The following is a 27,082-nucleotide window of genomic DNA, read 5'->3' on the forward strand; positions in this document are numbered from 1 at the left end:
AAATATGCAGGGCCGTAGACCGCTTTCCCGGGGCCCAGAACTAGAGTTTCCATCGTCCTCCCCTCCTTCCCCCTTCCACCCCCCATGTGTCTGCGACCTTCCAAACCCCCCTCTGATATCTCTTATATCCCCCTTCTGATATCCCCCTTCTCACACACGCCTAATCGCTCTCACCCCCCTTCCCATACTTACCCATCACCCCTTCCTTCCCCCTTTGTCTCTCACACCCGAATCTCTCCAAATTCCCCTTTCTTCCCCCACTAAATTACCCCCTCACACACACACACACACACACACACACAATAATCCCCCACTCCCCAAAAACGCACACGCGCACACGCACAAACGCATGCAAACACTAATCCCCCACTCCCCAAATACGTACACGCACACACACACACGCACACACGCACACAATTACCCCCCACTCCCCAAATACACACGCACTCACGCACACAATAATTCCCCACTCCCAAAATACGCACGCACACACGCACACGCACTCACACAATAATACCCCACTCTCCAAATACGCACACGCACACACACACACACACAATAAGCCCCCCTCCCCAAATATACACCCACGCGCGCACACACACACACACACACACACACACACACACACACACACACACACACACACACACACACACACACACACACACACACACACACACACACACACACACACACATACCTTGGTGGGGTAAGGGGCCTGGGAGGGTGTATAAGAGGAGTCTGGGAGGGTGGTATAAGAGGGGCCTAGGGCCCTTGGATATGCCTGCTGGAGCAGCATGGTCAGTACACAGACAGGCCTGCAGAGGCCTGGGGAAGGGAGGGACAGATGGAGACAGCAGCCAACAAAGGGGAGAACCATGTCCTGCAGGAAGGGGGGGACAGATGGGGGCGGCAGCCAGCAAAGGGGAGAACCCTGTCCCGTAGGAGGAGGGGTGGGGGGACAGATGGGTTCGGCAGCCAGCAAAGGGGAGAACCCTTTCCTGCAGGAGGTGGGGTGGCAGATGGGATCGGCAGTCAGCAAAAGGGAGAACCCTGTCCTGCAGGGGGGGGGGGCAGATGGGTGCGGCAGCCAGGAAAAGGGAGGGCCCTTTTTGCCTGCAGAGAGAGAACTGTAGGGTTGTGGGCAGAGGGGGGGGGCTTGCCTGCCTGGCCAGGGAGTTCTGGCTATTGGTGGCCCCGCAAATATAACTGAACTAAGTGAAGAAAGCTTCTCTAGAAATGGATAAAAGGGTTTGGTAAATGTGGTGATAATTCTCTGACAAGAGATGATCTGAAATCCCTAATGTCCCATTAAGCGGTAGCAGTTCATTAATATTATAAGAGGAAATTGACTCTGGAGTCAGGCAGTGAGCTGGATAGATAATTTGAAGTAGCTACGTCAAGATAGCATCCTAAATGCAGAGTTTCTATCAGATTTCCATAAAAAATACAAACCCTTCAACTCTCTGCTATCTTTAAATGTAATTGCCTTCTCTTTGAAAGATCTATGTTGGTGAAATGACAAAAGGAAGTGTAATCAACATGTTCACCAATGCACTAGCACCCTTGATGCTGACAAAATTCATATAGTACACTGCACACATGAATTTCATGTCTTGTAGCTGTTATCCTTTGCTCACCGCAGAACCAGCCAATACACAAGCCTATCCCAACCGGGAAACAGAGGGTGACCATATTTGTCCTGGCAAAAAGCTAGACAAAAGTCACACATGCACAGTCGGTCCTCGCTGACCGCGCATGCACTATCGGCATTTGCCGGCTGCTCATGCAATATTGGCACTTGTCGGCGGCACATGCGCGATCGGCGTTTGCCGGTCGCTCATACACATTAGTGACTGGCAAACGCTGATCGCGCATGCGCAGTCGGCAAGTGCCGATCCAACATGCGCGGCCAACAGAATACAAATCCGGGACAGCACCCCAAAAAATAGGGTCAGAGCCCTAAAAACCAGAACTGTCCTGGCTAAACTGGGACATCCGGTCACCCTACACCTGGAATCCCAGCAACTGCATGAGCGGATCTCCAGGAAGCAGCGCAACACCCCCTGAGTGACACCACCCAGGGGACGAGTGAGGCGGACGGAGAAAACAAGCAGCGGCAACATCGGCTCCTGAGATGGCTTCAGCTCCGGTGAACCAGAGGGACACTCCAACTTGTGCTCTAACGAGCTGCCCACGTTACCATCCAGATCGGGCAGATAAGGCAACTACTCATACAGGCAGTAGTTTTTAGTTATTAATTTATTCATTCATTGTCAAGCATACAGTTTTTTTATTTGTATATTCTTATCAGTCCAAAACAACATTTACATTTGCTACATACACCGCCCCTGTTTCTGTGTTTTGTCTTGATACGATTTTCCTGAGCAAGGAAATGACAACTTCACAACATAGTGATTAGGGGCCAAAGACCATGGTGACAAGCCGAGCGATAAACAGTGTACTCTGCACTATGAGGGCACTAATACAAGAATATATTTTCCAACAAAAGCTCTTTGTGATCCTACTGTACATTTAAATATTTTCTAGGCTTCATATGCAGAGAACAAGTTATTTTTATGTGTTATAAGGATGTGAACAGGGCCAGACAAACTGGGCAAAAACCCACTCGCCCCCCCAAAACACTCCCTCACCCCCCCAAAACACTCTCTCACCCCCCGAAACACTCCCTCACCCCCTCCCCCAACCTCACGACACTTACTTGCGGCGGGGTCCGGCTACGGGGTCCAACAGAGTGGTCCGGCCTTCTCTGTCTTGTCCCCTGAAAATTCATCTTTTTCCCTCTGCAGCTCCAATTAAAATGGCTGGGCGGTGTCAAATGACGCCGCATTGCCTTGGCAATGGGACGCGGTGATGTCATGACACGCGGCATCGCGTAACGTGGTTCCACGTTATGACGTCACATAGCTTCTCGTTGCTATGGCAACGCATCGTCATTTGACGCTGCACGGCCATTTTAACTGGAGCTGCAGGGGAAAAAGATTAATTTGCAGAAGAAGACGGAGAAGATCGGGAGCCGCCTCCGCAGGTAAGCAGTCAACAGTGGCCAAAATGCAGTCGCCCATGGCAACCAGGCGATTGCCTTTGTCGACCCCTGGAAATGAACATCCCAAAAACACACACATGCGTGTTATAAACACACACACACATGTACATGCTGCTCACATACATATAAACACACACACACACTCACATGTATAAACACACATACAGTACACTCATATACATGCTGCTCACATACAAAGAAACACACACACACATAAACACATACAATACACTCACATAGACATGCTGCTCACATACAAACACAAACACACATATATAAACACACATACAGTACATATACATGCACACATATAAACACACACTCACATACAGCGGCGGATTTGAAAATCTGCTGCCCCAAGGCACAACTGTTGGATACAACCTGTGAACGGATTTGTAGACTGCAATTTTTAACAATCCGCCGACGGGTTGCTGACTCCAAGGATTGAATTCTACAAAGCCGTCCACGGGTTGCGGAATCCGTGGAGTGTGTAGTTAATAATAATACAAAATTCCCCAAAACGCAAATCACCCTTTTCCAGATTGATCCGCTGAAATCCGTGGACCAAAAGGAACCGGTCGATCCAAATCCACCCCAAAAATGTTGCCATCTCTAGTTATACCATTGTTGCGTGCTCATGGGGTGTTAAGAGTTAATTCACTAAAGTGTTACAGCCATTATCGATTTGGTGATGGCCAATAAACTGAAATGTCTTGAACGTTTGTTAATGGTTAATTGCACTTTAGTGAATACACATTTACAACAGGAGACTGGGACCGAGACTGCCTGCGCTCCAGAAAGCATTGATAATGTCTCAAGGGAATTTCACGTGCTATTGTCTCTATGTTGATGGTATCGACGCATACCGGATCACAGCTCATCATTTTCATCAGGCAAAAGGATTTACAAGGACGCCATGCTGCAGGAGATAGATGAGTCAAGTGTTTTCATAGCAATATCTTGCAGACACCCAAAGTACTTGAAAGAAATTAATCCCGCTAGGTTTTTGTACAAAGTAAAACGATGGCCTTTCCGGCTTCTTTAAGAGATTAGCTGTCGTAATTGCCTTACTCTTTCAGTCCAGAATTTGTGGCAGAAAAGCAGGAAACCAATCCTCTTGAAGCAAATAACTGTTTGGCTGATCCCTTCATAAGTCATAAGCCGTTCTCACATAAGAGAGGATAAATTATGATAACGAAGATTCACGCTGATGCACAGAAGTTTGAAAAAGAACAGATTAAACAATACTCCGCGGGCAACTTCAGCATCAAAGTGCAGCACAGGTAGTTACCGTTAGGTTATCGCTGGAGAGTCTAGTAGGGTGTTACACTACTGCAAGGGTGGGCGACTACAGTCCTCAAGGGCCACCAACAGATCTGGTTTTAAGGATATCCTGGCTTCAGCACAGGTGGCTCAATCAGTCCCTGCTTCAGCACAGGTGGCTCAATCAGTCCCAGCTTCAGCACAAGTGGCTCAATCAGTCACAGCTTCAGCACAGGTGGCTCAATCAGTCCCTGCTTCAGCACAGGTGGCTGTTAATCCCAGCTTCAGCATACGTGGCTCAATCAGTCCCAGCTTTAGCGTAGATGCCTCAATCAGTCCCAGCTTCAACACAGGTGGCTCAATTGACTGAGCCACCTATGCTGAAGCTGGGATATTCTCAAAACCTGACCTATTTGGTGGCTCTTTAGGACTGGAGTTGCCCACCCCTGCTCTGCGGTATAGAAAGACCAAGACAGACATATATCGGAAGAGAAAACTGAAGTCTGCATGAATTAGTAATGCGTTCTGTGCACTGGGATCAGGATAAAACATTACCCACTTATCTCTTTAAAACCAACATCATGAAAAGTGTAACAGAGTTTTAATTATATCATTATCCATCACCAACATCGCCAATGTGTCACTCCCACGGAGACACCTGGGGTGTCAAATGTTGACAATGCTAATATTATATATTTAAACACTGTTACACCCAAGTGTGATGGGTCTTGTTAATGGGGTTTATTCTTTCGTGTCATAGTGTATATGACATGTTTAGCTTGTGCTCTTCTCGTGCCAGCAACATGGTAATAACCTGAAGATTTGATACGAAAGTTGTGTTAAGTCCCACTTGGAGGAATAATAAAGAATTATTTGGTAATCAAGATATACAGCTTAACCCCCTTATAACGCTGTGCTTGGGGTCCAAAGAATCCCATCGCGCTATAAGCAGATCGCGTTAGAAATAATGTACAATTGTATGCTTTGTACAATAAACTATTTAAGATTCCAATAATTGTTTTGTAAAGTATTCATAAATACGAACATTGGGAGCCGTGCTTGCATCGTGTTATAAGCGGATTTGCGTTGTAACGGATCGCGTTGTAACGGGGTTGAGCTGTATCTATCTGTCTGTATGTCTGTATATCTACCTATCTATAGCAAGGGTCTCTGCATCCGCTGGCATGTTATAGCGGTATATTCTGTTATCTTATCACGGCCATTGAATCCTATGGAAACTGTGATATTCTACAGGGTTGCGCCACAAAATCATGTAATACCAAGATATGGGATTTCTTTATCATTACTACTTTATGTAGTTGTGTAACGCTTGCGCTGCCCACAAGCAAGACAGGTCCCCGATACTGAGGTGGGGAAGTAGTAAACCACGCACCCACAACAGCAGAAGCGTGCCAGGAAGGCGGATTGTCAAACGTAGCCGGGTCTGGGTTGGAGAGAGTGGGTTAGTCGGTACTTGCCGAGGTCTTGGAATGGAGAGTTCAGAATATTCAAGTCCGTTAGCCGTGGTCTGGGGTTGGAGAGGTCAGAATCGTGGAAGTCCGTTAGCCGTGGTCTGGGGTTGGAGAGGTCAGAATCGTGGAAGTCCGTTAGCCGTGGTCTGGGGTTGGAGAGGTCAGAATCGTGGAAGTCCGTTAGCCGTGGTCTGGGGTTGGAGAGGTCAGAATCGTGGAAGTCCGTTAGCCGTGGTCTGGGGTTGGAGAGGTCAGAATCGTGGAAGTCCGTTAGCCGTGGTCTGGGGTTGGAGAGGTCAGAATCGTGGAAGTCCGTATAGACGTGCTCTGGGGCTGGAGAGGTTACAATCGTGGAGGTCCGTATAGCCGTGGTCTGGGGCTGGAGAGGTTACAATCGTGGAGGTCCGTATAGCCGTGGTCTGGGTTAAAGATATCCACAAGGTTGAGGGTAAGCCGGGGCCAGTATTCAGAGAGATTCCAAGGTCAAGCCGGGTCGGTACACGAAGGGTTAACTGCAAGCAAAACACAGGACAAGGAGCAGGGCACAAAAGACATAGGAGCTCAAGGCTACAAGAGGTTATGCTCAGCAAGGTACGAGAGGAACTGCAGGGTTTATGTAGCACACAGGAACCAGTAGCAAGGGAGGCGGAGCGGAGGCGCGGCCTCCGCGGAGGCAAGGACTGGCTGCAGGAGACGAGTGGGCTAAATGAATACTTGCCACGCAGCAGGGGAGCGGTGCTAAGCTCCGTGACACACTAGAAGAGCTGCGCGTGCGCGCACTCTATAAGTCGAGCGGGGGTGCGCGCGCACGCTGGTGCCAGAGCGAATGTCTGAGATAAGACAGGTAAGGAGGGAACACTTCGCAAAGAACGTGTTCCCCCGATTCCTTACAAGTTGTTATTATGGATTTGATGGCATTCAGATGATTTTCTTGTGTTACCATGGGAATGTAAAATTATGTCTTTGCACTTTTTGTTTATGATATATTTAGTCCTATATGTATGTTTAAGCTCGCTTTTTTAATATATTTAGCAGTTTGGTATTGCATAAACTGGAGTGGTGCTTTTATTAATTAGTGCACTATGTCACTGTGGTTGCTCTGTTGCAATACTTAGTGTATTTATTACAGACATCACTATATAGGATTTCATATTAAATAAATCCCTAGAGACACTTACCTTATTGTTAATAGTGTAAGACTTATGTTGCCTACACAGAGACAGTGTGTACCGATAGGACGCTTTTATGTAGCCATGGTGACTTGGTGCAGGGACGCCATTACGTGATGGCACCGTTATTATAATATGTGTATTAGCATCCAATCCCCTCATCTCTGTGGTATTGTATTCTTATCTTTCTTGTATTCAGTATTTTTGTGTATATAGTAATATGCTTTCGATGCTTGGGGTGTTACTTTATGTTGCGATGCGTTGCTATGGTTACCGAGGTCATACCGCTGATACGTTTGAATATACACATCAAATTTGTATTACGCAGTCCTATTTCTGTTTGGGCTGTGGGATCTTCAAGGCTGCGTGTGTAGCATGAGCAACATGGCAGATCCTGCTGTTTTTGATGATTCTGTAGGGCTGCAACTTTTTCTAATACATTATACAAGATAGCTAACGACTTCAGCCCTTGTATGTATTTAGTGGGCGGATCCCGGTGACCATGGCGACGTGACGCATAGACGTGATTGCGTATGACATCACTGATGTAGAGATTACCCCTGTAGCTACTCTATTGCTAATGGCTGATACAAAACAGCTGCTTTTAAACCCGATTTTGGCGCAAATTTGCTCAGCGTTTTTTGCCTATAAATAGTCTATTCCTCTTGTACTAAAACCCACTCCCAGAAGGAGACCCTTGTCGAAACGTGTTGGAGCAGGAGTTCTTGCAGGGGGACCCCTTTCTTCTCACCACTCTCCAGGGACAGTGCATCAGCACTTATTGAATTTTTGGTGATGTATTGAGGAATTGATTTTTCTAGACTCTGTTCCTTATTTGGACTGACCTTTTCAATTCAGGTGTGCCTTTCACACATCACACTACCACCGACATTACTTGGTTGTTTAAGCTGGTCTTTTATGCGCATTACCAGCTCCTTGCATCTATATGCAGTACTTTCAGTATTCTGTCACTGCCTTTTCTGTGTGTATGTGTATGTATTTTGTAGCAACTCTCTGTAGTCACATTGCCTTGCCCTATTTAGGTCTATAGGTATTATATCATCTGTACTTTGAGAGTTACCTTACATCATGTTTTGATATTGATTACACTCTGTATTTTGAATCAGGTCATTTTTATTCTTGTTATATGTCCGAGACTCACCTTTTTGTCCCTTTGTGGTTATCTGAGGAGTTTGGAAGTGTCCCCCTTCATTTGAGACTTTCTCCCTTGTTTTTAAGTTCATTAATAAATTGTTATTTCTACTTTTTCGGTATACCTGTGTGCTCCATTTTTGGGACTCTTTTTTGTTGTTTTCATATTATTATTGTTCCGGGAGCACCGCTGTCTATTATTACAGGCATATATATTCGACAGTTTTAGGTAACCATTTTTCTACATTAGGCGTGTATGCGGTATACTGTGTGTTTGTGTTATATATATATATATATATATATATATATATATATATATATATATATATACACGCACACGCACGCATCGTATAAAAAAAAATCTCCCCAATATACAGTATATAAAAATACCCCAACCCATATAAAAGTACCCCTAGCCCCCAATACATATAAAAATACCCCCTAGCCCCAAATACATATAAAAATACCCCCAAGACCCCCAAATACATATAAAAATACCTCAAAGCCCCAAAACATATAAAATACCCCCAATACATATACAAATACAGACTTACCTTGGGTCAGGTAAGGCCCGGTGCCTGCGGGGGTCCACTGGTGGGGGGGGCCCGGCCGGCGCTGCAGATTTCCCCCGAACTCTGGCCAGTCGCTGCTGCCGTTCGCGGCCGTGCCCCGGCTCTCAGCTGCTTATAAGCCTTCCTTTCTCTGCCCCGCGCCACCGAGCTTCCACTGCCGATTTGCGATGGGGCTCTCTGACGTCAGCGCGCTGGAAGTAAGCTTGGCCCAGCTTCCGGCGCTTTGTGCGCTGACATCAGAGAGCCCCATCGCGCGCCTGCAGTGGAAGCTCGGCGGCGTAGGGCAGAGAATGGGAGAGGCACCCAGACAGCAGGCCTGGGACACCAACCCCGGCAGACCCCCCTGTTGGCGGCCCTGGCTATAGATGTTCTGCAGTTAGGGGAGCTGCGACTCCGGTCCCCCTAGAAAAGCAAAAGACGCTGCACACGGGAAGTTCTCGAGAGCGTGGTCACAGAGTGGCAGGTCGCAGCACTGCTCCACAACGCGTTGTACTACAAATCTGTATTCATCGGGTGAAAATGGACAATTGCGCAGCGTCCTTGTGTGTTACAGCTGTAAGGTTCCCCACAGAGCATAAAGCACATGTAAATGTATACACAAGTCCTGTCTGGTTTTATTCAAGGGGTCCAATTACGGTGATCTAAGGGCTTATTTATAGGGGACGCGTGCAATGGAGCGCATGGCGTCGTGCGCCTTTCGCTCGAGCGATCCCTGCACTGAGGTCTAATGCGATGGGGAGGCGTGGCAGAGGCGGTTCTCCCTCATTGGCAGATCTACGCACGTGATGCGGCCGTCACGCGAAAAGAAAAAAATTGTCTTTTCAAAAATCTGCCGCACGGCCGCTCTGCATTGATCGCTGGCACTACGGGCGGCCTGATAGGGAAGAGGTCTGTTTTTGTCTCCGCGCGTGCCATCGCGAGCACTATAATCTCAGCCTTAGGGAGGAAGCACTCAGGCACAGCACATACAGTATAGACTATGGAAATAGAAGGGTTACATGAATCCGTGCTGTACATAGTTACTTTATTTTGCATAGAGAGGACTATGAATGTAACAGTAATAATGTGTGTATATGTTTTTGCAGAGTTTTATACAATGGAAGATTAAACTGTTCTTTTGTTGGTCTGGGGCTGAGTACCTTCTTGGAAACAAAAGGGGATAGGCATTTAGATCCTGCTGACTCCAGTCTGTCTTCACCACCCATGAATAACTAATCATGGGAATTTCACATGGAAAGGTTTCCACGCAGGACATACAGTGAACCAAAGCATAATATCTTATTATGTGCGCAGAAGATTATAGGAAATATCATTCTGCAAGAAATGGATCATTTCAGAAGGCCCTGCAAACAGTTCTCACAACTTGAGCTCGAGTGTATCCAGAGCACTTGAAGGAAATTATTCCCACTGTGTTCTTGCAGAAAGTGCACTGTGGCCTTTATCACTTCTTTAAGAGATTAGCGCACATAATTACTTACTTTTTGAATTCAGAATAAGCAGCAGAGGGAGAGGAAGAAACATTTGGACAATTATCAATACTGTATTGCATGCCAGTGTGTGCAGGGAACATTACAATACATTAATGATGTAGAGCTGGCAGTGTACCGTACACATAGAGTTGTGCGTATAATAAATCTCTGCAGAGATATTCAATGATTTGCCCCAAATCACAATTTGCTAATTGTGGGATTAGGACGAGAGATGGGAGAATCCGTACGTTTCCCGGATTTTAACTGATGTTACCCCTCAAGATTCGTTTCTCGGTGTAGAATCCGTAAACGGATTTGGGTGGTTTCAAACCGCGCGGATTCATCAAAAACCGCCAAGGGATACGACCCGTGGACGGATTGATAAAATCCAATTCCCAAGAATGCGCCAACGGATTTCTGAATATGCGGATTGGATTCTACAAATCCGTCCACGGGTGGCAGAATCCACGGAGTGTGTTGGCAAATAGTAATAAATAAAATCTGTGAAACGCGACTCGCCCTTTTTGAGATTGATCCGCAGAAATCCACGGACCAAAGGAACCGGCTGATACATTACGGATCAATATCCACCCCAAAATGTCCCCATCTCTAATTAAGACTGGGCTGGCCCACTTCATAGGTAATGTTCTTACTACTAAGGTTTTTCCTTCCGCCCTACATGTTATCTCAACTAGACCAGCAAATGGAAAGCAGTGTATTCTGTGCACTCAAATACATAGTTAAGGGAGTAGTCCTTACATGCTTGTCAACTTCAGATAAGTATCTAAGTAGATGAAAGAAGTACTGTACCTATTTGTAAGGTCCGGGGGAAAACCTCTCTCTAAAGGGTTTTTCCCCGCGACTTCACTTACCCCCGTTCCAGTTCTGCCTTCACGCCGCCGTGGGTGGGTTCTCCCTTGTCCTCCACTTCCCGCGGCGGCTACTGATATCGCACACGGCCGAGGACTTTTACGTTCTCCCTCAAGGGGAATTCCCGCCCCCAGCTGAGGCGGCGCGCATGCCTGATGCCCGTGCACCGCTCACAAGCTGCACATCTAGTACAGCTGTGGTAAGTCTCCCTACCAATCCCTATCTTCCCTGGAGCCACTCCCTCGTTACTCCCCCTCTCCCTATTGGTCCTTCCTCCTACTTATTCCTTGCTCAGTCATTCATTCTTTGGCTGAGCATAGCTTTGTATGACCTGTGTTAACCACGGTCGTGCCTGCCTCAGTTCCTGTCTCTTTGTCTCCTTAGTGATCCCTTGCATACCGAACAGGCCTGGCTGTGGAGCCGCTCTGGTCTTCTACCCCTGGTCTGTATCCTGACCTCCTGGACTCCCTGACCCCTTCACCTCGGTTTGCGGATTCCGACCTACCTCCCGGCTCTGGACCCCAGGCTATCGGTACTACTTCTGCAATCTCCCTTTTCGTCTGGCGAGTATCTTACTTTATCTTATAGTTCCAGACGGTTCCAGATGCCTATTTTCCACTTTCCAGGCGTGTCCCCGTAGCTGTGGGTGCAGTTTGTTACCCATCTCACCTCAGTTTCGGGGTCCCTCCTTGTTCGTGGTGAGCACAGCGTAACACTATTCTTGGCCTCGGTGAATACCAGGGTCAAAAGAATGACCCCAAACTCTGCCTGGTTTGGGAAGGCAGGGCAGCCTGAAGAATATCTATGATTGTCTTGGCTGCAGATGTTTGTCATTGGCTGCACTAGAAATAGACCCAGTCATAGTCTTAAGTGAAATCATTTCTTGCAGTGAATGTGCAGCTAGAATGTGCAGTTTGGACATGAACACTGGGACTGTATTCCAGAAGTTCCATCAGAGGTGAGATATGTGCTGCGAGAAGAGGAGGACAACATGGAGGAAACAATCAAGCAGAAGCAGAAGGATACTACTGTAGTTAAGCTGCTGCCATAGAGATCTGAAACAGCCCTTGTATATTACTATAGGAGATTTCCCCACCACAAGAAATACAGAGATTCAGTCACCTAAGAAGAACAGTTACACATACAGTAATATTACAGAACACTATTGTAAATTGTTGTCATTTAAATCCTTCTGAGAGTTTTTGGTTTTAAACTAAAAAATTAGACTTATAAAAATTTCCTTTTATCAAAAATTGTTTTAAATACATTGTAGATGGAGTTTAAGTCGGACAATAAGAGTGTTTGGAGTAAGCATTTCCTTTTTCTGTTCGATGTAGACTTCCTCCTGGCGTGGGAGGGGTAATGGCGATGCACTGTGTGTCAAACGCCGAGTGATGCGTTCCAATTGAAGGAAATGCGGCTGAAGCTGGTTATGGTATCAAAAAGCAGCAATTTATTGAACGTGAGACAGCATTGTTAAAAACAAGAGTCAGGGAAGAAGCCTCTGATGCGTTTCATGCATGTACTGCACTTTCTCAAAGTTTTGTAACAGCAGCAGCTAAGAGCTCGATATGCACTACTTTAAAGGAGAACGCATATAAAGTCCTTATGAGGTGGTATCTCACTCCACAGAAATTAGCAAGGTTAGCAACACCCTCTGTGCCCAAGACAGTGTGGAGCATCGGCGAACCTGTTACACATGTTGTGGTCTTATCCTCGGATAGTCCCATTATGGACATAAATTAGACATTGGCTTCAGAGGATTTGTGACCTCACTATTCCTCCGGATCCATGGCTGTTCCTTTTGAGTAGACCTTGGCCGGGCCTTTCCAAAACAGGTAATAAACTGATTATGCATTTAGCAACAGCCACGAGGTGCGAGATCACGGCACTGTGGAAACAAGCAGAGATTCCAAATATCCACCAGATTAGGAATAGAATGTGGTATATTTGCCAAATGGAAAAATTTAACGAGTTTAGTTAATGACACTGGCGCCAAATTTATAAACGTCTGGACGCCGTGGTTGGCCCAGACAGACATCCCAGGAGTGGAGAGAACCACAATCTGGCAATGATAGAGATAAATGCGTTCTCTTTTGAAGTATGTGTAAGAATATGAGTAAGAATGAGCTATAGGTCACCTTTTAATAAGACACGCCAGGCCTTCGAGGGTGAAATAAGAAATATAAGAAATAATAGAAAAATAATAAGGTACGTTAGTCATCCACACAAGAATTGAAGAGAGTTCCCATAGGAGTAATAGTAAAATAACAGAGGCCGAGATCTCACACCTGTTATCCCCCCCCCCTCTTTTTTTTTGTGTCTTTTGTATTTTGTTTGTTTACAAACAGATAACATGTTACAAATTCGATAAGAATATTTTTTATTCCACGTTTGAAATTTCTAAATATGCAATGTTTTATTTGATATGAAAAAATTCAATAAAAATTTGAAGTTGAAAAAAAAAAAAAAGGGAAGTGCTTTAAGTGTATGTGGTGATGTTAAGTGATAAAAAATATATTACACTAACTGAACTCCAGAGGACGAAAACATCACTCTGATGGAGAGAAACAATGTATTGCATAAACAATAAAATCAACGTAATCAATGAATAAATGGAGTGAAAAAAGGGGAGGGGTTTCCTTTTTCTATTGCCTGATTGTTGTTGCTGCCCTTATGGTGTTATAAATTCCCTATATATAAATACATATATATATATATATATATATATATATATGTGTGTGTGTGTAATTATATTGTCTCTTTTATAAAGTGCAGAGTACACTGTGGGTGATTTCTAAATACAGATATACATACAACAAAAGGCTTTTGATTCTCCCGATCACTTTTAATAAGGGTTTCAATGCTCAGTCCCACCAGCACTGAAGCAGTTAAATTCCCTGGCATCTCAGCCCTGTGGCTGGTGTAGAATTATTACACAGTTGCTCCTCAAATGTCAGAGGCTGTAAGCTTAGCCACAGCTATTTATAACCCAGGCACCTTGCTCTCTGTGTACCATGTTATTGCCTAGAAAAATAAGAGGATGAAAAAAAAAAAAGCCCTGCTCTTCCCTCACCCTATTCATATTTACACAAGTTGAAATAACAAGCGACAAGACCTGCTTTGTGTAACGCGTAGTAACTGCATTAACACAAAGGAGGCTCTGCATGTAAATGCTGTGGTGTAGTGTTTACATGCAGTATGCAATTTACCGTCTTATATTTTCCTTTATCCTCTAAATCAGGGGGGTGATCAACTCCAGTCCTCAAGGCCCACCAACAGGTCAGGATTTCAGGATATTCCTGCTTCAGCCCAGGTGGCTCAATCAGTGGCTCTGTCAAAGACTGAGCCACCTGTGCCGAAGCAGGGACTTATTGAGCCGCCGCTGCTGAAGCAGGGACTGATTGAGCCATCTGTGCTGAACCAGGGATATCCTGAAAACCTGACCTGTTGGTGGCCCTTGAGGACTGGAGTTGGCTACCTGTGCACTAAGGGCCTCATGCAGAGAGCAGCGCTATTTGAAATCTCGCCATTTTCCGGAGAAAATCGCGCTAAAAACAGCTGAAAATGGCGAGCTAGGGAAAAAGCGCCATTTTTTTTTCTATTTGAAAATCTCGCCGCGCGGCTGGCGAGAAACTACATCTCGCCAGTCTGAAAAATATCCGAATTCAGAAAGGCGCGCTCGCCATCTAGCGGCTGTTTTTGGCGCGATTTTCGTCAATTTTCTCCGCCAACTAAAGTTGGCAAGAAGCAGGAGCTCGCCGGCTATAGGGAAAAAAAAAATGCGCGATTTTTTTCCCTCCCTTTCAGCTGCGCGCATTTCCTCATTTACAATTCTCCACATGCAGTAATGCTAAAAATAGCGGATTTCGCCCATTTCTGCATATGGAGAATAAAACTCTCCATTAAAGCTACTTTTTCTTAAACTCTCCAATTTATTCTAACGCTGCTCTCTGCATAGGCCCCTTAATGTACTAACCCTTGTGTATTTGCTGCAAGTGATGCTTATAACCATTTGGGGAGTTCAACAAGTGTATTTACCCTGGGGCACCTATTAAAATGTGGGGTTCCCACTTTCTGCTAATAACATTGGCACACTTAATGATTCAAATCAGCTGAGTCAACCGCAGTGAAAGAAACTCGTTCAGCAAGCTGAATACATGAAGCATCATCTCTTAAACACGGCTTGGAAAACCTTGTATGTGATGTGACATTTGGCACATGCAAAAAGAGGAGGAAATAATAGTATGTCAAGTAGAATATCTTGCACATCACTATATGTGTCAAGTAATCTTTTTCCATGTAAGCACTCCATTATCTATCAGTGATGCAATTGTGGCAACACTGGAAACACAATATATTGATGCCTTGGCAACTAAATACATTCTATCAAGACATTGCCTGCTGTACTCATGTTACTGCTTACATTGCATCGTTGTTGCAATCACAAACCCTTTGTACTGCGTGACGGAATATGTTGGTGTGTTATAAATAAAAGATCAGAATCAGTTTGAATCACCCGTTACAGAAAAGAATGTGATATTGGCAGCCACTCACCCATGTATCACCTTGGAAATATTGTCAATCGGCATTATGGGTGCTGCGGTCCCTACCCCGGGAACAAAGTTAAACGATGAAGTTAATCAAGCGATCCAAGAAACATCTAACACTGTGACCCATGTTTACTAAGCACGCTTCTGCCGGAAGATACCTTCAGATGCAGGAAGACATAACAGCCCCTTTACTTGAATAGTCATCTATTGCCAGATACTGTGTTTAATGGCAGAAAGCTGCTTAGTAAATATAACCATGTGCACCCCCTGCACTAAATCACACCCCTACAAATCATCCTCACACATTCTCTTTCTATCCAAGCTTCTCCTCCTTGCTTCTGGGGATATCTCTCCCAATCCTGGTCCCTGCCTTATTCCTACATGCTCTCGTCCTCGCCTGCCAAATCCAACTTCTACTCCTTCTGGTGTTAACCCCTCTAGCTTCATACCCATCCCCTGCCACCCTCCCTCCTCTCTCCCTTTCTCCTGTGCCCTTTGGAATGCTGGCTCCCTTTCTAACAAGTTCCTCTCTGTACATGACTTCTTTCTCTCTCACTCTCTGCTCCTATTTGCTATAACTGAGACTTGGCTCACTCAGTCTGACTCTGCTCTGGAAGCTGCCCTCTCCTATGGTGGCCTTTTTTCCCCCCACACTCCACGCCCTGATGGCAGGGGCGGAGGCGTGGGGCTCCTGCTCTCCTCTTTCTGCCATTACCGAACCATTCCTATTCGTCCCTCTCTTGCTTTTCCCTCCTTTAAGGCTCACACTGTCCAGATCTTCTCTTCTCTCCCTGTCCACATGGCGGTCATCTATCGCCCACTTACCTCTACTCATCCCCCTTCTGCCTTTCTCTCTCACTTTGAATCCTGGCTCTCTTTCTTTCTCTCCTCAAACTCCCCTGTTCTTCTCCTTGGGGACTTCAATTGCCACATTGATGACCCCTCTCTCCCTTGGGCTTCCCGCTTTCTCTCTCTCTAACATCTTCTTTTGGCCTTCAACAGTGGACTGCAGCGAGCACCCACAAGGATAGACACTACCTAGACCTGGTTTTCACTAAAAAACTTTTCTCTCTCTGATTTTTCCATTTCCCCTTTTCTCTCTTTTACATCAATTCATCTCATTCTCTCTCTCTCGCTTCTCCCCTTCTCCACCTCCATCTACCCCTCGGTTCTGCAGAAACCTGCACACTATTAACCTACCATCCTTTGAGTCCACTTTACGCTTCTCCTTCTCCTCTCTCAGTTCTGCTACAGACCCTGACAACCTGGTCAGGAACTACAACTCTGCCTTATCCTCCTCTATTGATCTACATGCCCCGCTTTCTCTCTGCCGCACTCGCCCTTCTAACCCCAGACCCTGGCTAAATTCCCACACGCGCATGCTGCATTCCTCTACTCGTTCCTCTGAAGGAAATTTTACACTCTCAGACTTCCTTTACTGCAAATTTATGCTATCCTGTTTCAACTCTGCCCTCTCTCAAGCTACACAAACCTACTTTTCTTCACTAATCAACACACACAAGTCTAACCCATGTCGACTCTTCTCTGTCTTTGACTCACTACTGAAACCACCCTCAGCAGCCTCTTCTTCCTCCATCTCACCTCAGGACTTTGCTGACTATTTTAAGCAAAAGGTGGAATCCATACGTCAGAACATCCCCTCTGTTTCCTCCTCCCATCCTACACCTCTTCCTAACTTCATTGACTCTTTTTTCACTGTCTCAGAGAAGGATGTGTCACTGTTGATCTCCTCTTCTCCCTCTACCACTTGCCCTCTTGACCCCATTCCCACCCATCTCCTTAAACCTATTGGTCCTACTATAATCCATACGCTCACACACATTTTTAGCTCCTCCCTCTTCTCTGGTACCTTTCCATCCTCCTTCAAGCATGCAACAGTTATATCCTTACTCAAAAACAGCAACCTTGACCCTACCTGTCTTTCTAACTTTCGACCTGTCTCCCTCTTGCCTTTTGCCACTAAACTCCTTGAACGTCTTGTATTCTCTCACTTTCTCTATTTTCTCAACACCTATTCTCTCCTAGACCCTCTACAATCTGCTTCCGCACTGCTCACTCCACTGAAACAGCCCTCACTAAAATAACTGATGACTTTCATGCTGCTAAAGACAGAGGTTATTACACTCTGCTTATATTACTCGACCTCTTTGCAGCATTTGACACCGTGGACCACCCTCTTCTCCTTCACATTCTCCATACTCTTGGTATTCAGAACAAAGCTCTATCCTGGATCTCCTCTTACCTCTCCCAACCTACTTTCAGTGTCTCTTCTGCTAACACCTCCTCCTCCTCTATCGATCTCTCTGTGGGGGTACCCCAGGGCTCTGTCCTGGGACCTCTGCTGTATTCTCTGTACACACTCTCTCTAGGTGACCTAATAACATCTTTTGGGCTTAAATATCCCCTCTATGCTGACGACACACACATTTACTTTTCAACCCCTGACCTTACACTTGATGTACAAACCAAAGTTTCTGAATGTCTCTCTGCGATATCATCCTGGATGGCCCTTCGCCGCCTTAAACTTAACATGGCAAAAACAGAGCTCCTCATACTTCCTCCCAAACCTGGCCCTACTACCTCCTTCCACATTACTGTTGGAACTACGATCATTCACCCAGTAGCCCAAGCACGCTTCCTAGGGGTCACACTCGACGCCTCTCTCACATTCGCCCCTCACATTCAAAACATTTCTAAAACCTGTAGCTTTTTCCTCCTCAATATAACAAAGATACGCCCTTTCCTCTGTTGCTCGACTGCTAAAACTCTGACACAAGCCCTCATTCTCTCCCGTCTTGATTACTGTAACCTCCTGCTGTCCGGCCTTCCTGCCTTTCATATGTCTCCCCTACAATCTATCCTAAACGCTGCTGCCAGAATCGCTCTACTCTTTCCTAAATCTGTCTCAGCGTCTCCCCTCCTAAAATCCCTCTCCTGGCTTCTGATCAAATCCCGCATCTCGCACTCAATTCTCCTCCTCACTTTTAAAGCTTTACACTCTTCTACCCCTCCTTACATCTCAGCCCTAATTTCTCGCTATGCTCCATCCCGACTCTTGCGTTCTTCTCAAGGATGTCTTCACTCTACCCCCTTTGTATCTAAAGCCCTCTCCCGCCTTAAACCTTTCTCACTGACTGCCTCACACCGCTGGAATGCCCTTCCTTTCAATACCCAACTAGCACCCTCTTTATCCACCTTTAAGACCCACCTTAAGACACACTTGCTTAAAGAAGCATATGAGTACCATTGTGGATAATACTGGACACATGATAAATAAAGCTTGGCCCCCTGCAGACGCACTTACCAGAACGCCCTCCTACTGTCTCTGTACGTTCTCCCTACCTACCAATTAGATTGTAAGCTCCTCGGACGAGGGACTCCTCTTCCTAAATGTTACTTTTATGCCTGGAGCACTTATTCCCATGACCTGTTATTTATTTTATTTGTTATTTATATGATTACCACGCGTATTACTGCTGTGATGACCTATGTACATTAATGGCGCTATATAAATAAAGACATACAATACCGTGTGCACCTGTAACTTGCTGGTTAGGTGTGTGACTGCCATAATCCACTTTGCATTGGATGCAGTAAACTATTCTTATTTAGCTGGAGCATTGCCTTAGATGGTTTTTGAAATGCTGGATCAACTTGATCCCAATCTGTGGAATGAGAATCACTAGTGATCCACAATATCCTGGATCACCCTTGCAGCTTCTCACGTCACTGTAGGAAAGCCATGTATGCAGGAAAGAGCGAAGAAGCATGCTTTACACCCCCAATTGCTGAAAGCAATTATGTTGTAAAAGAGCAACAAATAATGCGTCTTGGACTTGGCGCACCAAGAAATAAATGATATTTGTGGGTGGGATTAGAGGCGGAGCTTGGTGGTTATCTGTGTCACACATATGCAGATTATATGCATAAAACAATTGCACGCATGCACCAACTTTGTGCGCCAGAATTGAGTCCCAATTGCCTGTTAACTTCTTCTTGGCGTAAAAGACAAATGCACGTAACAATTATTCATTCATTAATTCATCGGGCTAAAGCAGCGGCTCAGTAAGTAAAGACACTGACTGAAAACAATGACACCGTTTGAATCAGGAGGAACCTGGTTCAATTCTTGTCGTCAGCGCCTGGTGACCTTGGGCAAGTCACCCTATCTCCAAGTGCCTCAGGCACGAAAATCATAGATTGTAACCTCATTTTGAGCAGGGACTGTGTCTGTAACATTCCTGTGTGTTGCGTGCCGCGCACTATACTGTCATTGTGACGCGCTGAGTCCATTGGGAAGGAAGCACTATATGAAATAAAGTTATTATTATTATTATTATATGTGTGAACATGACACACACCATGCAAAGAATAAGAAAACATGCGCCAAATGTAAGAATATGACTTTCCCATAACTACCGTGGATGTCTTTTGGTGAGAAAGATTTTTTTTTTTAGACATCGCACCTTTTCAATTTGTTTAAAAAACAAACATATGAAATATATATAGATATAGATACTGTATATACATACCCTCCTAAGGGATTACTAAGCAATACCAAGGCTTAGCCTTTTTACATGATGTATCAAGGCAATTCTGAAGCGCAAAAAGTGACATTTTCAGCCTGGTACTATGCACTAGTGTCACATCATTAAGGTACCTTCTGTCCAATATTGTTCATATTGTTCCATCTGCCTCAGCCTTGGGTTTTAGTGAAGGGCAATGAGGTTAATATCTCTTAATGCTGCACATATAATGGGATGCATTATTATTCTGCGTCTCCATGCATCTCTTTCACACCAGGTCTGCGGTGATGTCAACCTTTCTGGGCAACAACATGCAACTAGTGTAGGAAAACAGATGAACAAAATAGTGCGCTGGGTAAACAAAAAAAAAAAAAATTCTTTGCACAGATATCCCCAAAAAACTGAAAATCGGGCTGCTCCCACGTAACCGTGGATGCCTCATTTACGGGAAATACAGGAAGAGTGCACGCAGGTTTGACAAAACGCGTTCATGCTGACATTAACCTTAAATCTTCCAAAGCCATTCCCTGACAAATGCCATGTCTATACGGTATGTTTCTCTGCCGCACATTGCAAAGGGAACAGCCTTGTTCTGTAGCAAGCCTGATGCAGTCATTCAATAGCAAGCCTAACGCAGCTTTTGGATTTATACATATAGAACTCTTGTCCCAATAGGATTTAATGAGGAAATTGATAAATGGTCCTTGTATTAATCTCCATTTTTTCCTTTATTTTTCTGGTATTTTTTCTGTATTGTGAACAACATTTTTATATAGATTTGGTTGACTCTAAGAATATTCTACCATTCCTATATGGATTTTTCTACCCCAATATAGAACTGGATTAGACTTTTATTGAGCTCTATAATCTCTAGGGCCAACATCTACACAGTAATATTTTAATATATCCTGTATTTACATCTGCTCTGTGTTTGAATCCCTGTTTGCGTTTTCATCTACTCCCAACCAATATTGATCTCATAATATGAGTCACCCTCTCTCGAATTGGTTTGTGCCATATACCCTCATGGCTTAATGGACAGCATCCATAGAGGATGTATATGATGTTTTTATCTCTCTCGTTTCAGCCAATATTCTATTGTATATTTAATGTTATATATTTGTATATATTCTTTAGAAATTATTACATGAATGGTTGTTTTTCCCTGTTAATGGTTGATTAGGTTCAGCTATGCTAGCTGCCTATGTCAATCTGATTGGCTAACACCCACTCAGTCTCGTACAGTAGCTAGAGATAGAGGGGTTTAAATATCAGCATTTCCATGACTGTTTTTACCCCTGATGAAGTAGTATCATACTATGAAACACGTTGGAATGTTTTTGTGCTCTTTGGAATGTCTCTGGACTTTAGACCATAGCAGAATATCTGAATGAACTATCTCTGATAATTGTCGATCCGCTTATGGTCGCCCCAGTGATGTCATCAGTCACCGCCCCTGGAGAACACTCGCTGAGTGCTTCGTCGGGTGTGTGAATTGCGGTTCCGTTGGGTAAACAGAGATGCTGAGTCTATTGATTGGAAAGCCTTCTGCCTACCCTGTAAACATCGCCTTGTTCCCCTGATCGGAGTTTGGTGTTGAGAGACACCCACGACGCTTGTGAGGGCCAGCTGCGGCAGGCATTTAATATCAAGTCTAATGCAGCCATTTAGTTGCAAGGCTAACAGAGCCATTTAATAGCAAAATACTGTATACAGTACTTGCATACTGTACTAACTGATCATTCTTTGACCTGTGAGATTTATGTTCCACGTTATGAGGCTTATTCACTAAAGTGCAATAACCATTGTCGCTCTCAGGCCAGAGTCTGATGTTTCTTTGCATTGTAACACAGAAGGTGCATGCTTTTATATATGTTAATGTGTATACTGTAGGTGAGTGTATTCTATATGTATACGGGGGTACGTTTATATGGCACATGAAGAAGGGACTTTCTGTGTCTCGAAACGCTGAACCCCCACATCTCTTATATATGCAATAAATGTCCCACGGGACCCTTTGCACTAGATGTGTGCGTTTGCCTTCACTTTTTTGTATGACGCTGTAAGTATACTGTATATATATACATATATATATATAAATACAAAGAAGAAAGCGCAAACCTAAATACTATAAAATAAGGAAGAAATTTAATAAAGACAAATATTGGTTGCAGGATAAACAGAAGGAGAAAACAAACAGTAAATATCAAAACATAACAATCCAATACATGGGGTTATATTAGGAAAGAAAAAAAAAAAAAAATATATATATATATATATATATATATATATATATATATATATATATATATATATATTATATATATATAAAATGCTGGATTGCATAGCATATAGTATTTAGGTTTGCGCTTTCTTCTTTTTTCTTTATTTAGGGTAGGCATATCTTATTGAGAGCTGCATCCCTTATAGCTAATTTCTCCTCAATCAGTGCATATTTCTATTATACTTTTCACCCTATAAATTTAATATATCACATATAATTTATTCACTTTGTGCTAGTCCTAGCGCTGATTTGTTTTTTGTTTGATTATATATATATATATATATATATATATATATATATATATATATATATATATATGGCAATTACTGTAGTATGAGAGCATGTTTGTGTTTATGTTCTTGTGTGTGTTTATTTATAGAAGCAATATGTGTGTTTGTGTGTGTGTGTGTGTGTGTGTGTGTGTGTGTGTGTGTGTGTGTGTGTCTGACTATTATATGTGTACGTTAGTAATGGGATATATGTGCCAGTAAGAATAAGAGTATGCAGTAATGATTACAGCTCGAGAAATGCTCCCGTCCACTTGTCTTGGATGAGTGGAAAACTGGGGGAGGGCATCAAAAACGGTTAGGAATTAGGATTGTTTTACCGTTTTATTTTAATGAAGCCTGACACGTCCCGGTGCATAGATCCTCAGCCTGGTGCAGGATAGAGAATTTACTAATGCACAAGAGGTACATTCAGTACTGCACAGGTCAGGGTGATATAGCTGGCAGTCAGCTTATTACCTTTCATAGTCAAGCCCCACAATACTTTGCTTGTGCGGGGAGTTCCTGCACTCGTTTTAGGACCCAAGTACCACTACTTTTTTCTTTTTACTCCCAGAGAAGCACCTTTTTAGCCAGACACAAAGTAAGTTTATGGTGAGTAAAACGTGTCAGAAACCCTCCGCCGTGCAGTGTACAGCACTGGTTGTGGCCCATACCAGCTTCACATTGCAAGGCCAGTATTCATCCTTACACTGATGACACCTACAAGGTTGAAATAGCTGTCTGTGAGTAAGATTACTGGCTCTGCACTTTTGTAACCCAGGCTGTGCAGAAAAGGCATGTAATAAGGCAGGCGTACGCTTATAGGACTCCATGTTAAAGTGGATAAGAAACATTGGGTGACACACTGTGTGCTCATTTGCATGTCATTACCCAGAATCCCTGGCTGCAGTGGAAACATTGTATGCTAAGAGATAATGGGGAAAGGCAGGGTTGTGGACCTCTGAGACGTGTGAATGTGCTAACAAGCGGCCCTTCCTTTTTAAATTCCCATTCCCTTCCTGTTTTGTAGCATACATATTGACTACATCTTCTAAAATACAATGCAAAGAGTTTTGCCCAAAGCTTATAACCTGAAAATATGTCCATGAGCTGCTGAACCACCGGCAGTTCTGTTTTTTGAGACAATTGTCACACGAATTGAAGAGCGGAACATTTCACTGGCCAGTGTCACAACCCTGACGTCACAGTGTGGGTAGGACCAGCGTGTTGTGTGTGTATGGATAAATAATTGATAACCTACCTCCAGGTAAACCACCCAAGGCATTACCAGGGTTGCCACCAACAGATCTGCCACAGCTAAGCTGACTATCAGGTAATTGGTTGTGGTCTGGAGAGCTTTTTCCCTAGAAACCGCCATGCACACCAAAACATTGCCGAAGACGATGACGAAGATGAGCAGCGTAAGGAGCATGGCATAGTAATTGTAGAGAGGCTTCTGGCCAATGTCCGTGCCATTGGTGCCATTGGTAATCTCATCATTGTACGTGGATAGGTTCTGGGGATCCATGAAGGTGAGAAGGTCCCTCTCCAGCTCGGCTCTGTTACAAACAGAGAAGAAAGAAAAGGATCACATCATTATTTTGCACCGTCGAGAATACTGTATGTTACCTCTTATTGTGCACAGAATCAAGGGCCGTCTACAGAGATGTTATATACAATTTGAAAATATTGCATGGTGCATTCAACAATGATTAGGTAGGTTGTCCCAGTGGTCAAAGTGTGATGGTAGACGGCTTCTATAGTTCAGCTCTGTCGTACCATTACCTTTTTTTTTCAGTACAAACCTTACCGTTTCACCTCTCTTTTTTGTTTTTTAAGGAAAATGTGTTTGCTTTAAGCCCTCTCCTATTACTATTTTCTGAAATGAGATCCACACAGCTCGGCCTCATTGTGAAACAAGCTAAGAATGTTAAAATGGACATGACATAAAAGCTGACATTGTGTATTCATTTGCATCTCATTTCCCAGAATCCCTGGCTGCAGTGGAAGCACTGTACACGCAGGGATAAATGGGGAAGAGCAGGGTTGCAGACCTGCCTGAGACATGGGAACGTACTCACACGTGTTAGGTTTAGTTGCTGTATACTGTACGATGGAGGGTTTTTGTCACTTTTTTACCCACCATAACTTATATAATGTGTTGTTAAAAAAGCTTACAATTTCTTATAACCAGGCCCACTGGGTTTTATATACAAGGCAACGATCTGAAACCCTCACCGGAAAGTGGGTTCTTTGAGGTTCCCCACACAACAAGATTCCCTTTAGTATCTTTTATATGTATTTTTGGATGGATTCCACAAATACTCTCCTTATTATGAAGACTTATCACATGCATAATGTTACCTTATTCCTCCTGTCTGAATAGCTCACCTAACTTTATCTCTAATCCACCTGAAATGTGAATGATTTCTCATTGGTCACAGTTGAAGCCCGGTTAAAGATTCCATTTAAAGATCCATTCAAGAGGTAAATTGGGATCACTGCTAGGAAGGCAATTGAGTTACAACTGGATTGACGTGAACGCTGACCCTTAGTGTAAAATCTCAGCAGAGGTTCTCAGGCGCTTAAATTCCCTTCTGAAAACCTCGGGTACCATCCTTTTGTGAGGAAAAGAAAAACGAATTTCCAATCTAACATTAAAATAAAGAAGTGTGGCACAAAAAATATTTTTCAACTCCCATTTAGTATTCAAGTCCCATTCCTAATCCCTTCATAATTACTATATAGAGTTTCTTGTTGAGCCTTATATATATAATAAAAAAAGAACTTGAAAATTAAAGTTGGTATTTCTCCATTGAAAAAGCTTAGTAGAGCTCAACTCACAAATCATCCACCATGTGGGTTATTGGTAAAACAGGAGAGCAGGATACAAGGTTTCTCTTCCATTAAAGACCTTTCATCAGATCATCACTTGAATTTGGAGCACGCTGCACTAGTATTTTTCTCTCTTAAAAAAAAAGACTTACATCACCTTTAAGATGATGGAGAAAACCAACGCCCCCAAAAATATCAAGAAACGTAACGCGTCAATATGCAAATGTTACAGTCACAAACGGCGCACCTGTGAGCACCTTAATTGTATATGTGACAAGGGTTAATACACACAGCTATCTAGCTAATCCACCTTTCCCTCAAATGAATAATATCGACCCTCAATCCGACACAATATATACCTTTACTCGCTGCTGCCACCACCAAAGATTCACTTGCGGAGCCGTTGGGCCCTGTGTACTAAGATAAATATGCACTTAGCACACAGAAATCTATTATAGCAAAATGTGTGCGGAAATGTAATTGTGTGCAAAATTCAATCCGAGCCCTAAGCATTACTGATTACATTTTAGATTTAATATACAAAATAGTGCAGTCGTTAGGTTACAGAAACAGCAGGGAAAAGAGTAAAATAGATGATCTAATAACTTTACCACATGACATCATCAGATCCTTCAGAGAGGCTCGAGGTTGGAAATATAGAAACCCACGGGTGCTATAGACAAACACACCCTATATATTGAATTATAAAATCCTATTCCCAAATGCAGGGTTTATATGCTAAATTTCCTGCATGTAACTCGGCATAACTCCACCTTCTGAGTGTGTCCTTAGCCCCCCCCCCTCCCCCCCTCTCATCAATCTGCAACCAGTGATATGTTTATGGCTTAGGAGAAAAAAAAGAACTTTCTTTTGAATTTAAACATGCCTGAATATATCAAATGTCCTATATCTTTATTCCTATAATACTTGGAACGTCATCTTCACTGTTGCCTCGGTATAATTAAAATGCACACATGAATATGAAACTTGATTTGTTTAATGGTTTTATATTTAGTAAACATCCACAAACTTTTGGACTGTCTTCCTGGCCACATCCCCTGGAAATCTACAAAACACAAAGGCATCCCTTTCAAGTTATACTTGTTACAGTTCAAAGGGTTATTGCTTATTGTCTACTGTCAGAAGGAGTTATGACACCATATTTCAAGTATCCCATTTCCACAGCAGTCATTGACCCTAGATAACCTCACTCCTAGAACACAGAAAACAGGCAGTGTCTCAATCTCAATAAAAAAAAAATTCTTGTATTTCAAGGTACACTCTGTAATGATGCTCGTCTCTGAATAGGAAGTGGACCCGCAGGGCTGAGGCAGGGGTATAAGATCACCAACCAGAGCCAGGGGACAGAGTCCTGTTAGAGTAGTCGTGATCCAGGCAGAGGTCAAAGCAGGCGGCAAAGGTGCAAGTCCGGGTACAGTCTGGGGTCAAGGCAGGTGGCACAGGAGAGGTGGTCGAGGTCACAGGCTCAGGTCGGCAACATGAAGGGCTCGTGAATCAGAACACAATTGGGCCAGGCACACAGGAAATGCATACAATGCT

General features: G+C 43.9%; 1 protein-coding gene across 1 annotated transcript in view; it reads right to left on the reverse strand.

Moving 5' to 3' along the window:
• The window catches only part of DRD2 (dopamine receptor D2), a 206,065-nt gene that overhangs the window by 40,968 nt on the left and 138,015 nt on the right, over positions 1–27,082 (reverse strand). Inside the window, exon 2 of the mRNA XM_075604041.1 lies at positions 23,949–24,246. Coding sequence (XP_075460156.1) covers positions 23,949–24,215 — 267 coding nt within the window. The 5' untranslated portion in view covers positions 24,216–24,246. The remainder of the gene's footprint in view (positions 1–23,948; positions 24,247–27,082) is intronic.

This window comes from Ascaphus truei, chromosome 6 (genome assembly GCF_040206685.1).
Source record: "Ascaphus truei isolate aAscTru1 chromosome 6, aAscTru1.hap1, whole genome shotgun sequence".
Taxonomy (NCBI): domain Eukaryota; kingdom Metazoa; phylum Chordata; class Amphibia; order Anura; family Ascaphidae; genus Ascaphus; species Ascaphus truei.